Consider the following 15373-nt stretch of genomic DNA (forward strand, 5'->3'; position numbering starts at 1 on the left):
ATTAGTTTTAAGTTCACAGAATCATAGATTTGGAGCTAAAAGTGACCTCAGCAGCGAAGGTCTGGTAAAGCATCACAACGTGTGTGAGGCCTTTCCTGATCCCCACAGCTGCTAGCATCTCTCACCCAAAAAACTACCGTACACTTACTTTTTATAAACTTATGTGTTGTAACACAATGTAAGCCCCTTAAGGGTAAGGACAGTTTCATATTTGAAAGTAGATCAGTGCCTGGCACATAGTAAGTACTTAAAAATGTTTGGTTTTTGATTGGTTAAAATGAGGAAACTGAAGACAGTTTAGATGGCTTGTTCAATTCAAAACCAGTTAGTAAGCAGAAGGTTTTGAACCCAGTACCACTGATTCCAAAACCAACACTCTTTATACTATTCCACAATGCTACATGACATAATAGATAAAACTCTGCTTTACAGCCAGGAGGACCTGGATTCAAATCCCGTCCTGACTCTTAATAGCTGCATGCCCCCAGGCAAGTCACTTAACCTCAACATACCTCAAAGTACATACTTTGTACGTGCATGTACTTTGTACATACAAAGTACAACATACTCAAAGCACAACACAGAGCAGATGATTGAGATCTGTAATGGGAATTTTATCTCATTGCCCTCAGAGCACAATTACAATTTTCTGCTCAGGTAGGTAAATAACACATAGCTGGTGCTCAATAAATATTTGCTAAATGTACGTGTATATTTGCTTGTATATGTACATACACACACATATACATATAGACAGCTAAATATATATAAATATATACACATCATTGTGTATACATACATATAGTATATATGTATATATGCATACACATATGTATGTGTATATGCATATATATACACACATACACATACACATAGAGAGCTAAAATATATAAACATACACATCACTATATAGACATACAGTTATATATACATATATGTGTATATATATGCATGTGTGTGTTTATACACATATACATAAAGAGAGCTAAACATATATACACATTACCATAAATACACGTTACTATATATACATACGGCTATATATACATATATATACACATATACATACACAAACATACACACCCCAGACTTTTTTAGGTTCCTGAAATTATGTAAATTACATATATGAAATCATATAAATCATATAAATTACAATATTCTGAAAGCTTAGAAGATACAAAAATCCACCTTCCCTCCCCTGGAAAACTTACAAAGGCACCCAACAAAAACTTTAACCTTTATCAGGTATCGCTAACCCCTCCCCCGATCTTTCAGCCTTGCATCTCAGTCAGTATTTCCTTGATTCTATCGCAGCCAAAATCCTTATGACCTCTAATATTTTCTCTTAGGAAATAAGGCAGAAGCAAAATGAAAAGTTCCACGAGTTAAACTTGTTTGGTGGGGAATTTCCGTGAACGATGACGGGGGGGGGGGGGGGGGGGGGGGGGAGGAAGAAAAGGAGCGCTGTCAATCACTGGTGCCTGAAGCTCACTCTGAGACACCTTAATGTCAGATTTCATTCCAAGAATCACCATTTGTCCTTCTGCTCCGGTGACCCACGAAAGGAGCCAAAGCTTCACGCACTTGTTACTTTCTTGCTCAGCACTGAGGAAACAAATAACCAGAAGGAAGCAGAACCAGCACAACACAAGGGCCAGTGTGCCTCCAAGCACTGCAAGTGTAGAGTGTGGGCCAGGTGTGCCAGCACACTTGGTCCACGCTCTGTGAATGCCTGAGGCGCCAATCAGGATTCCTAGCAATGGACTCCTCCGTGCCTTTCCAGAGAACTGGCTTATTGCTTTTGTGAAATTAGGAGCAACTTGGGATCTCATTCTGAAAATAGGCTCTGTTTGCCGTAGCTCTCCCCCTCCCCCATCCTGATTAGCAAGAGCCTTCTGTGTCCGCCTTCATCTAGGTGGGCTCTAGCAGTATGCTGCAGCCAACTGAACTCGATCATGAGAGCCAGTGGTTAAATTTTCAACACCCACACCTCAGAAATCAGCAAATGCTACAAATCAGGCCTTGATTTACTTATTTGGTGATCATCTATCTTAAGAAAGTGATGGAGAAAATGTTAATAATGCAAATTAAACTTAAAAATATGTGCTGTGTACATTTTTTTTCCAGAGAATCAGCTGTGAAACATTTACCAGCACACAAACCAACCATGTTTCACTTCATTCCTAGGCCAGCTTCCCATCAGCCACCTTGCCCATATGCATATCCTCTATTGTGGGGACAATTAAAGGCATAATATGAATTCCATATGAAAGCGACCTTGCAATTTTTAAAGTATTCTTGTCCAAATTTTAAAGTAAAAAGTGTTTTAGATTTTTGGCATGCTGCCAATAATCCCAGAGGACAGAAAACATATCTTCCTTTTATTTTATTATATGAAATTCCTTCAGTTCTATCCATGGGAGTTTCTTGGCAAAGACATAGGAGTCATTTGCTATTTCCTTTGCCAGCTCATTTTACAAATGAGGAAATGGAGACAGAGTTAAGTAACCTGCCCAGGGTCATACAGCTGTAAGAGGTCACATTTGAACTTGGAACTCTGACTCCAGGTCTGGCACTCTATCCATTGTGCCCCCTAACTGCCTTCATTTTACAGCTGAGGAAACTGAGGTTCAAGGAAAACCCCAAAAGGGGTCACAAAGAGTCAGATATGACTGAACAAAAAAAAAATGAGGGCAATGATAGCCCCCACCTCTAAGGGGTGTTAAAAGGATCAAATGAGTTAAATATGTAAAGTATTTTGAGAACCTTAAAGCACTCTATAAATGTGAGCTCTCAGAATTATCCTTCACCTCCCATCTATCCTTAACCTGGCCTGCTTACATAAAGGATTTGCTTACAATTCCATGCTTCATGAGCTTGTCTCCCTACACTCGACCTCTAGTATGCCTGTCAGTCCCATCCTAAGTAGATGAATTTATAGCCCTGATCCCGTCCCCCAAACTCTTTTCCTTTGCTGTTGCTGAGCAAGTTCCAGTAAGAAAATCATTATCTAGAAGTAGAATGGACTGTGAAATCCCAAGGGATTGTTATCTGTTACCAAAACCTTGAAAAAGGTTTATGAGGCAAGTTAGCTACAAGTGAAAATTCTACTGGGGATTATTAACCAAGCTATAGTGAAAAGGATGTTGTTTTTTTTAAATGAACAAAACCTTCATTGTGCTTTGGCTCTGTCTGTGCACTTTGACTCAGAGAACAGGAAAAAAGCATGGAGATTCTTCCACCAGAACTAGTTCCTGTGCTGGCCATTCAGGGTCTGGGGAACTGTGGTAGGGAAAGCTTTCAGGTCCTACTCCCCAAATGAAGATCTCTGGGAAGTTATGTGGTTGGTGTCAAACCAATTGGTCACCCAAGTCCTAAGCAAGAGGCTTTTTATAGTTGGAGGAAATGAACCCCAGACCCAGGTGACCTTGTTGGCTGTCCAAAAATCTAGTTTCTCCATCATACTCTAAATCACACTTGCCCTGGGGAACTCTGGCTATCACTATCCAACATTGAACAGCTACCATCTAGGCCCAGGCTCTTGGCCCTGTACTGTCACTCTGTCACCTTCTTCCCAATAGCCTTCAAGTGATGCTCAAAAGTGCCAACCTGGCAGCTGACCTCAAAGCCATCCTCTAGGCTTGCAAAACCTCTGCTCCAATCACATCTAGACTGAGTCACCTACATCCTCATCTCTACTATCTCCACCAAGTCAGAAGACCTAGCTCCAATACAAGCTTCAACAGGGACTTTCATGAGCAAGGCTGAGACATTAATCCCATTTGAGTGTCAACTTAGCTTTCACTTTCATAAAATGGGAATAATATTACTTGAACTCTATGGGATTATTGTCAGGAATAGATAAGTCAGTTAATCAATAAACCTTATTAATAACTAACATTTACAACCCTTTAAGGTTTGCAAAGCAAACCCTATTCCCTTTACCAATGCGGATCACAACCCTCTATGTCAGGGCAATTGTCCATATCTTTCCAACAAATCCTCTATCGAGACCACACCTAATATCTCAAGGTGACCAACAGAGCACTTGGGTTATCTATCTTTCTTCGCATTATGAGTGTATGACTAGCCAGTCTGCCTCTTTTTTCTATTCCATACACCTCTTCAATACTTTGTGTGCTCATTACCACTAGAAACATGGTTCAGCCTGCAGGTTTATATCCACCATGCATCTTTCCATTGCCCTCTGGGTCACGTGCAATTTTGATGCTTCTGAGACAGTGCTGTCCCATAATTCCCAGACAGACAGCATCATTGGAATAATATCAGTATTCAAGAAATGAGGTTTTTACGGCAGTGAGCAATACAGCATTATTGAAAGGTCTACATAATTTCCTCCATGTGATCCATCTTGATCTATTTTTACAAACCAATTCTGGGCCCTGGTCAATGTCCATTTGTGGTAGCTGCCTAAGGTATGTGTGGACTAACTCAATTTCAGCCTAAACAATATGGGCTTTTTATCCACGTTGTTTTCTCAATGTGGATGTTTACACAGATTTCTTTTCCTTATTGTTTTTTGTTTTATTGTTATTTTTTCCCATTATTATTTCCTATTATGCTCTGAGGAGACTGTAGTGTTCCAGGACTCAGAACAATTGGTGTGATTTTATCTATGAAGGGTTGTGGTGGCTAGAGAATCTCATTTAGATTCTGTACAAGAAATCTTTGATAAGATAAAGAACACCTTAGGTGAGCATATGAGCATTCAGGATCCCTGTTTTACGCCTCATTAAATGACAGTCAGCATGTATCACTGTACATTTATTCATTCAAACAACATTTATTTAGTAAATATCATGTGTAGACCCCCGTTCAAGACACTAAGAGAATACAAAGTTTAGAAAAATGAGAAAGTCCTTTGCCCTCAAGGAGCTTACATTCTAGAAGCTTAGTATCAGAGGCAGGATTGGAACCTGGGTCTTCCATTATACCTGCCCACTGTGACACCAGGCTTCAGCTATGAAAAGGTGGTAGTTATCCTCAAAAGAGCAACTATCAAATTCTGATTACTTTTTATTACATTTCAAAGGCAAAAAAACACAAAACAAGTCAAATGGATAACAAAAATTAATCTCTTATATCCTCAATGTTTCAGAAAGTTACGTTATCTGAGTTAGACTTCTTACCCCATTTCAAATATAATAGGACAATTTTTACAAAGAAAAGAAAGCAAACAATCTTATTTACTGAAATCAGAGAGAGACCCATGTCACTCTTCTCTATCAAACTAAGATCTTTTTTTTTTTTAATGAAAACTCTGCATTCCAGAGCAAAACAGAACCAACATAGGAAAGCTCATTTTGGACAATAAAGGCCATCCATTCATGACAACAACTGGGCTAGGACTGTATTATGCTCAAAGGCAAATACTTCTTTTATTCATAAGTTTGTTTTGCTTTGGATTACTGAATATGTACAGTAGTTTGCAAATAAGCGTGCAACTATTTAACCACACAGAAACTTTAGCTGAGGATCTTAGATCTTTCCATTTAAACTGAAGTTTTTTAAAAATGAGAAATATGTTTGATGGTATCTGAGTCACTCACTCGACGGTATCTTGTACAAAAATAATTCAGACATTAGAAATGAGCTAAGGCCAATAGCAGTTTAATGTATTCCTCAAAGCTGACATATCACTAAAGCAAGGTTCTAGGTGGGCACATGGAGATTTCAAAACAAGAGCTGCATTAAGCACTGGTGAGGCCTCCTGGGAAACACAAACATGGCTGGCCCCTTCCAGCTTCCTCTCCAAGGGTGCCCATGACACAAGTTCCCTGGGCAGCTACACCATCTGCAAAATGGTTAGGCCTGATCAGGGCATTTACCCTAGGCAGTGGGCCATATACCAATGCTTCCTCACCATTACCTTCCTTTTCTCCCTTCACCCCAGTAATAATGGTAAGAAAAAAAAAAGTAAGGGAGGGGAAGGCCAGGAAAAAAGAATCTAGAAGTCAAACAGAGGGATTGGAGGACTTCAGAATCATGTCCAACTTTTCGTTCTTACTCATCCACTATATCATGTTCTTAACTTTTTTTGTGTCATGGACACTTTTGGTAGTCTGGCAAAGCCTATAGACCCCTTATAAGAAAAAGGTTTTTAATGCCCAAGGTAAATACATAAGATTATAAAAAACCCAATTATATTGAAATGAAATTACCAATTTTTTTTAAAGTTCATAGACCGGGTTAAGAATTTTTGTGATCGTATACAATCAGTTGCAAAGTCTTGTCAATTCTAAGTCAACAATATTCTTCGCCACAGCTCATGTAGCTCAGGTCCTAATCACCCTCTTATCTGGATTACTGCAAGAGCCTCCGGTAATAATAATTGGTCTCCTTGCTTCCAGTCTGTACCGCCTCCAATCCATCCTCCACACAGTTCACAAATTGACATTCCACATGCACAGGATTGACCATCTTATTTCCTTGCTTAAGAAGCTTCAGTGACTCTCTTTTGGCTCTAGGTAAAATACAGACTCAGCGCAGTGATAGAGTGCTGAGCCTGTAGTCAGGAAGGCTCATCTTCTTGAGTTCAAATCTGGCCTCAAACACTTCCTAGCTGTGTGACCCTGGGCAAGTCACCTTGTTTGCAAGTTAATCTTGTTTGCCTCAGTTTTCTCATCTGTAAAATGAACTGGAGAAGGAAATGGCAAACCACTTCAGTATCTTGGTCAAAAAAACCCCAAATGGGGTCACACAACTGAAATAACCAAACAACTACAAAATACAAACTCATCTATTGGCATCTAAAGCCATCCACAATCTGATTTATACTTATCTTTCCATTCTAAATTCATAATACTCTCTTTTTTTTTTTTGGTTGGGCAATGGGGGTTAAGTGACTTGCCCAGGTTCACACAGCTAGTAAGTGTTATGTGTCTGAGGCCGGATTTGAACTCAGGTCCTCCTAAATCCAGGGCAGGTGCTCTATTCACTGCACGACCTAGCTGCCCCCCATATTACTCTTTCTCACACACTTTGTTCCATCACACTGGCCTAAGAACTGTTCACCTTCCACAGGACCCCATCTCCCATCTCTATGCCTTTGCACCAGCTGTTCCTCCTGTCAAACGTGCCCTTTCTTCTCACCCCAAGCTGATTCAACTCCTCAAACTCCTCGCTCTTTTCAAGGCTCAATTCAAGTGCTGTATCCTACAAGAGTCCTTCCCTGATTTCCCCTCCACTCAAATTACTTGGTATTTTTGCTGTATGTATCATGCATGCTTTATTTACTTTTCTTTGTCCATGTTACATCTCCCCAGTGGAATGTTAGCTCTTTGGCCAGTCTCCTTACTGTTCTGTATCCCCAGGGCCTGACACACAGTAAGCACTTCACAAGTGTTTATTGAATTGAACAGCCACTCAAGCCAGAGCAACAGTTCTTAACCTGGGATCTGGGAACAATTTTCAGGGAGTCCATTAGCTTGGATGGGGAAAAAAAATTGCACCTTTATTTTCATTGACCTGTAACTGAAATTTAACTTTTCCTTTAAATTATGATTGTAGGCAACAAACTACAGTAGTATTAGCAGTTCCCGTGACTTTGTCACAAACAGAAATAACAGATGTTTTTCTAGCATATTAGAGTTGTTATAGATATCCTGAGATAACATTTATACTCGTGAATACTTTGAGATTTCCTAGATCTACTACCAGATTGTAGAAGATTGTGGTCCTTATTTCTACAAACTGTATTTCAACAGAATGGGCTTCCTTTATAATTTAATGTATTTTGTTGTAAGTATTTAAAAACATTATTCTGGGAAAGGGTTCATAGACTTCATCCAGCTGCCAAAAAGAGGTCCATGAAAGGTTAAGAATTTCCAAATCTTGATCTCTAAGTGCTCCCGTTGGATTTCAGCGGCACCAATTTTTATCATGGATTTTATGTGTTGGATAGAGTGCTGGAACTGGAATCAGGAAGAACTGAGTTCAAATCCTACCTCCCACTCTAACTATGCGACCATGGCCAATCTCTCTGAGCAAAATTGGGATTAATCATATCCGTCTTACCTACTTCTCAGAGTTGATGAGATGCACAAATGAGATAATGTACAGAAAATGCTTTGTAAACTTTAACATGCTACATAAATTAGTTATTATTATGACACCTAAAAATAATTAATATTTAAATTTTACATTATAACCCTACTAGCAAATAATTATATTTAATCATCTAAAGCAACTTCATAATGCAGTATCTACATGATAAATACAAAAGAAGCCACCAAACCCAAACCAACTTTGAAAAGGTAACACAAATGGTACTTCACATCAATAAAATGAGGAAGGAAAAACAAAGCTAGAAAATTGCAATTATCAGTGCCTCCAATCAGCTCTGACCTCCCCTTTCATCACCTTTGAAGGATGGCTTAACTTGCTCCCATATGGATAACAGTTGATTTTTCAGATTGGGTCCTTTGGAATCTTTCAATTGATTTGCCAAAAGGAGTAATCATAGAAACCAGGGTCTCTTTGGCTAGGCCTTCAATCTTTGCTACCAGTATCACCCTTCTCTTATTTTGACACTCAAACTAAACATGACAGTGAGATAAGAAGATGAAAAGCTATCCCTTTCTTAGAAAGCAAGCCCCCCCAAGATATAAATCATCTGTATTTACCCAAGCCTTTCCATATGTCTAACATTCTGGGAAAGATTTCTCTCCATGTTTTTCTTGCTTTGCCACAGAATTGAAACGTGTTTCCTTTTCTAGCCTCAAAAGATAAATACTATGAATCTGTTTTCCATATGGCTCACATCATCCAAAACCATGTCTCTCTTCTAAACATCATTAATTTTTTCCTTATTAAATTAATGGCTGCCAAACACTTTTTAAAACTATAAACCAATATAATAATCCCAACCAGCATTCAGTAGGAAGCAGGATGGGTCTGATCAGGGACATAGAATCAGACAGATCCACTGGGGAAAAAGTCAATCAGGGGAAATCCCAACAGGACAACAGACTGAGTCAAAGATATTTAGCCATCAGCAATGAGTAGACGTCTCAATGGGCACAGAATCAGGAAATCTGACAAGCAAAAGAAGAAGTTCCAGGCATGCAGGCAGTCAGCATCAGGTATCAGAGACCCAATCACAGGGCAGATTTTGTTTAACAGCAAATCTCATCTGAATGACAATTCATAAAACCAATAAAGTAATTGGTAGGAAGGAAACTGCCTGAAACCAGATATCTACTTCCTGAAATTGAAATCATGTAGAATTATAAAACTCAATTATAAAACTCTTTTCATATTTGGTCTATCAGAAGGAGTACTAATCAGAACAAGTACTTTAGAAAGCTATTTCAAATATATATTGAGAGCATTTGAAAAGTAAAACTGTATCTAGAGAAAAAGGATAAATTTTCTTCTGCATAATGAAGCAAATCAGATTTTTGTTGGAAATGAATGGAGATAATAACAAGAAGACAGATTTAATGATGACATAATAGTTATCTTGAAATGTATAGAGGCCTTTTGTCTCAGAGAAGAGAGAAAAAACCTGTTAGCTCTGCTTCAGGTGGTAGAACTAAGAACAAAGGGCAGAAGATCGGAAAAAGTATGATTTATACACAAAACAAAGAAAGACTTCCAAACAATTAGCGCTGTCCTAAAGTGGTATGGGCTGCCTTTGGGGGATGGTGGGTTCTCCTATTTATTTGTTATTTATTCTGATCAGAAAACTTCAAGCAGAGGATAGATAATTTCCCCTTAGGGATATTATAGAAAAGACTCTGAGTGAGATGTTGGATAAGTTGGACAAGATCTAAGGTCCCTTCCAACTCTAAGATTCTGTGACTCCATGACCATTTTTAACATAAAGGACAGAATGTGTATTGTTTCTTCTTTGCCTTTTACAAGGTCTGTTTTTCAACACCTCATGATTCTATGAATACAGAGGGTAATGGGTGAGTGTTAGTTGTTGTCCTTCATTCTCAAAGAGGACCAAAATGACATTACTATGTTAGAGTCAAGGTACAACATGACTGACTGATCAGACCAATACAAGCTTGGAATGCTCTACCTAGGTTGGGCACATGTGAACATTTGGGGTGGATTCTCTAAATTTGCACATCTTGTGTTTCTTTTGAACTACTTCAATTCTGCTTTGCTCATGGAGCACAGCACCACCTCTGATGAGGGCACTCCATGCTGGGTGGTCCTGTGCCAGTGTCTCCCATGTCATGCAATCAATTCCAAAGTTCTTAAGAGAGATCTTGAGAATATCTTTGTATAGCTTCTTCTGACCACCATGTGAATGTTTGCTCTGTATGAGTTCTCCATAAAATAGTCTAGTTGGCTCAGTGGATAGAGTGCTGGGTCTGGAGTCAGGAAGACCTAGGTTCAAATACAGTTTCTGACATATAGTAGCTGTGTGACCATAGGCAAGTTACTTAACCCTGTTTGCCTCAGTTTCTTCATCTGTAAAATGATCTGGAGAAGGAAACAGCAAACCACTCTAGTCATTTTGCCAAGAAAATTCCAAATGTGTTCAGTCAGACATGACCAAACAACAACAGGGTGAGTGTAAACAGGCTACAGCATATACCCAACAAGAATTCAAAAGACAAACAATAGTAAAGGACACTATCAAGAAATTCTATGATAGGAAAAGGAAAAGAAGGGCTGGTTATACAGAAAGATTGATTGGTAGTTGACAGGGAAGGCAATAGTGTTCCACTGGCAACCTTATGATGCTGGCAAAGTGAAAGGAAGGCCTCCAGAACATTGGGTGGATCCCCTATGGCAAGCTTTTGGGAAGACATGGGCAAGAGTTACACAGGATGGTTAGAAATGGATAGTTTTGGCTCTGTATTTTCAGAGGGAACTCCAAAACCTATCAGTCAGTCAAATAACACTTATTAAGTGCCTACTATGAGCCAGGCGCTGTGCTAAGTTCTGGGAGTACAAAAAAAAAAGCAAAAGAAGCTCCCTCTTTTCAAGGACCTCTCAGTCTAATGGAAACAGATCTACTTAATTATTTAAATATAATTCATAGATTTAAAGAATTTTAGAGTTGTGAGGTATTGAAAAACAGGTAAAGGCAATAGATATAGAAGAAACACAATTTGATCACTTTCTGTAGATAAAATGATGGTGTATTTAGAGAACCCTAGAAAGTCAACTAAAATTAATTAAAATAATTAACAACCAGCAGAGTTTTATGATATAAAATAAATCCATGTAAATCATCATCATTTTTATATTTCCAATAAAACCCAGAAGGAAGAAATACAAAGAGAAATTTCATTTAAAATAACTACAGAATATATAACATACTTGTGATTCTACCTTCTAAAATATACACAGGAACTATATGAACCCAACTACTAAACATCATGGAAATAAAAACAGATCTAAAAAATTGGAGAAATATTAGTTGTTCATGGGTAGGACAAGCCAATATAATAAAAATGACAGTACTACCTAAATTGTTATTGTTCATCCTTCCCTCTCAAAGAGAATCGATGACATCGCAAGGGTGATGTCTTGCCTTCCTCATGAACTGAATTTAAGTGAGGCAAAGCTGAGCAAAATGATCAGCCCCATCCGTCCTCTAGAGTCACTGGAGTCCAGTGGCAAGACAAAGTTAAAACTGGTGATTATCTATTCAGGGCCATATCACTTAAACTACCAAAGGATTACTTTATAGAACTCAAAAGAAAAATAATGAAATTCCTCTAGAAGAATCTTAAGAGAAATACGGAAAAAAGTAGAAAGGAAGATGGTGTAGCAAAACCAGATCCAAAACTTTATTACAGGGCAGTAATCAAAACAATTTCATACCGGTGAAAAATAGGTTGATTAGTGGAGTAGATTAGGTATAAACCACACAGAAGCAAATGAAACTGGAAACCAAGTATTCAACAAACCCAAAGACCCCCTTACTGAGCTAATGATAGTTTTGACAAAAACTGGTGGAAAAACTGGACAGCAGTCTGGCAAGAACTAGATTTAGACAGACACCTTATATCATATACAAAGGTAAGCTCCAAATGCAAAGGGAAGTTGTTAGATGACTACAAGTCATAGCTTGAGCTTAAGATTAAGAAAGGTGGAAGGTTAAGAAAGGTTAAAGGACTCCTTTAAGTAACACAGCTAGTGGCAGCACAAAACTAGAGCTTTGATACCCTGGTGAAAAATTCAGGCTTATTTGGAAACAGCTTCAAATAGCATCAACTAGGTAACTCTTTACCAGGAAAGCAATGAGAATGATCCAGTTATTTCCTTCTCTTTCAGGTCCATGCTACCACTCTGTACCCCATGTATCCTCTACCAAACATACACACACACACACACACACACCACCTTGTAAACTTTAAAATATGAATTGACAATAGCAGAAGAGATATCCAGATAAAAAGGATGCCTGCCTGTAGACAATGGCTGAGCTATCTGGATAGCTTAAGTAGTAGGGGTTTGGTTTTGGTTTTTTTCATCCAGGAATGTGAGGTCTTTGAACTCAGTGACCACTTCATCTCCAGCACCTAGCATATGGGAAGCATACAGTAGGTGTTTAATAACTATTTAACAATGGATTTTTTCTGTCTCTATAAATAAGGCTCGTCCTTAAATGTGCTTTCACATTCATGGAATCTAGACTTTATTTTTCTCCCAAACCTTTACAGTTGCAAAACAAAGGGATGTTTTCTAATGTTGACATTAGAAATAAGAAGAGAACTCATAATCACTAAGATGGCAACTAGTGACTACTGTAAAATAAGAAAGAACTTAGATGAAACAAATAAATCAACTATGAGATGGATTCCCCAAAGAAATAGCACAGCCAAAAAACAACTGACCTTCTGCTGGTGGCGATGGCTTACTTCCATTTCCTTTGTCTACAACCTTGGCTTTGGGTTTAGGCTCTTTTCTTTTTTCTAGATCTTTAACTGAAAGAAAAGTGAATAAATATATTAATGGCTTTAGCCACAGATACCTAGGAACTATCAAAAGTATCAAGTATAATAACTATGACAACAATAATAGCTAGCATTTGGTTTGCAAAGCACTTTACATATGTTAACTCATTTAATCTTCACAATTACCCTGTAAGGTAGGTGTTATTATTATCTACATTTTACAAAAGTTTCCAAAAAATTGACATTTTGCATTGGTAGAAGAGGGTTTTCTCGCCAGAAGTTCCATCAAATAAATCATGCCTGGAGAAAAGTAAAAAAATTGTAAAATATCTGAAATAAAATAGTCATTATAGACCAATTACTCCAAACCTTTTATTTTACAAATGAGGAAATTGGAACCCTGAGAGGTGAGGGGACTTGTCCAGTAGAACCTAATTCTTCTGACCTACATCTGAGGTTTTTTGCATTCTAGCAGGAGTAAAATTGTTTTCTCTTTCACTTTTACTTTCTCTATTGACAAACCATCGGGTTTTTTTGTTATTGTCTACAGTAACAAAACACTCGTGCAAGTCCACTAGCTTTTTCATGGTCTTTATTCTCCTTGGTCACTACATTTGACTATCATTGTTAACTTTCAAAATCAGAATAACTGAATTTAAGCTGGGAGGCATCTCAAAGACCTCACAGGAGCAAGACTCCCCTCTACATCATAAACTCCATGTGGACTTGAAGACCCCAGTGATGGTGAACTCAGCACCTTCTGAGGGGATAGCTCTATTTGGGGATAGTTCTAATTATTAGGCAGCTTTTGCTGACAGCAAGCTAATATTGTCTCCTTACAGCTTTTCCCCACTGCTCCTAGTTCTGCCCTCTAGGACCAAAGAGAACAAGTATGATTCCTCTTCCATGTGTCAGTCCTTCCGATATTTGACAATAGCTATCATGCACCTTTTTACTTTTGATCCTCATACGGCACGAACCAGAGGCCCTTTGCCAAACTGGTTAACCTACCCTTGGAACTCTCTAGCTTATCAATGTCCTCCCTAAAATGTGGTGCTCAGAACTGAAGACAATATTCTAGATGTGGCCTGACAAGGTCAGATTTCAATGAGACCACCACCTCTCAATCCTAGATACTGTATCTCTTAATGCGTCCAAAGATCTATTAGCTTTCTTGGATGCTTTACCACACTACTCACTCATTGAGATTCTAGTTCATTTAAACTCCTAAATCTTTTCTAGATATACTTCTACTATCTTGTGAACAAAATGGAGGTAAGTAAGCTAGACAATAATACAGTTAGCTCAACTTAGAACTGGTTGAATGGCTAGAACCAAAGAGTTGTCATTAAATGGTTCAGTGTAATTTGAAAGTGGGTCTCCTGGAGAATCCCCCAGGAATCTGTGCTTGACCCTTTGCTGTTTAACATTTTTATCAATGTCTTATCTAAATGATAAGCTTATCAGATTTCCAAATGACAAAAAGCTGAGAAGGATAACAAATACACTGGATGAAGAGGCAGCTAGGTGGCTCATTGGATAGAGCACCGGCCCTGGAGTCAGGAGAACGTGAGTTCAAATCTGGCCTCAGACACATAACACTCACTAGCTGTGTGACTCTGAGCAAATCACTTAACTCGAATTGCCTCACAAGAAAAAAAAATATACTGGATGAGAGAGAGAATCAGGATCATGATCTTGACGGGCTAGAACAAAATAAAGACCACAACACTCCCAAGTGTGACCCAAACCACATCAAAATGTAATTAGGGAACATTTAAGGAAAAAATATAAATACAATAAAAATAGATGATATCAATATATTTTTCTAAGTCATTATGGAGCCTGCAGGGATCCTTATGTATGGTTTAGTGGATCCTGGTTTCATTTGAGTTTGAGACCGATGGGTTAGAACTAGGGCATGACTCTAATAAGGTAAAATTTAATAGTGATAAGTGTGATCCTACACTTCCTGGGGATAAGACCTGTGATTTCATTGACATAGGGAGCACCCAGTGAGGGAACTTCTTCTCCCAATACAGATCATCCTCTCCTCTGCAACTTAGAATTTTAAATATTTTCCTACGGCACTAAGAGATCATATGACTTTCCTAGGGTCATACATCCATTAGCTATCAGAGGTGGTGATCGAAGCCAGATCTTCTTGCCTCTGGTACCACCCCTCTGTCCAGTACCATGGCATTTCACAGTCTTAAACCTCAATTCAGAAAATCAACTTCACAAGTAGAGAATGAGAAAAGTGTGATTAGGCGGCAATTCCTCTTTTTCAATATAGAATTCTCAAACATTGCAATATCATTGTATTTCTCTTATTTCTCTTCCTATTCTGACTCCTTACATTTTCTTTTGTTATGATTATAATGCACCTTATATAGACACATGATCATGGTTGCAGGCATGTTGAAGTGAAGTAATCAATGGGTCTGGAGTTAGGAAACCAGGGTTTAGATCAAAGTTGTGAC

The 15373-nt window shown here is 38.4% G+C and overlaps 1 protein-coding gene across 2 annotated transcripts in view; it reads right to left on the bottom strand.

The window, feature by feature from the left end:
- COL14A1 (collagen type XIV alpha 1 chain) overlaps positions 1 to 15373 on the bottom strand; it is a 250358-nt gene that overhangs the window by 196768 nt on the left and 38217 nt on the right. For both annotated transcript variants that reach the window (XM_027854062.1, XM_027854061.1), the window contains exon 6: positions 12831 to 12920. In XM_027854062.1, the coding sequence (XP_027709863.1) occupies positions 12831 to 12920 (90 nt within the window). The remainder of the gene's footprint in view (positions 1 to 12830; positions 12921 to 15373) is intronic.

Source organism: Vombatus ursinus, unplaced genomic scaffold, assembly GCF_900497805.2.
Source record: "Vombatus ursinus unplaced genomic scaffold, bare-nosed wombat genome assembly UNPS02010284.1, whole genome shotgun sequence".
In the NCBI taxonomy this organism is placed as follows: domain Eukaryota; kingdom Metazoa; phylum Chordata; class Mammalia; order Diprotodontia; family Vombatidae; genus Vombatus; species Vombatus ursinus.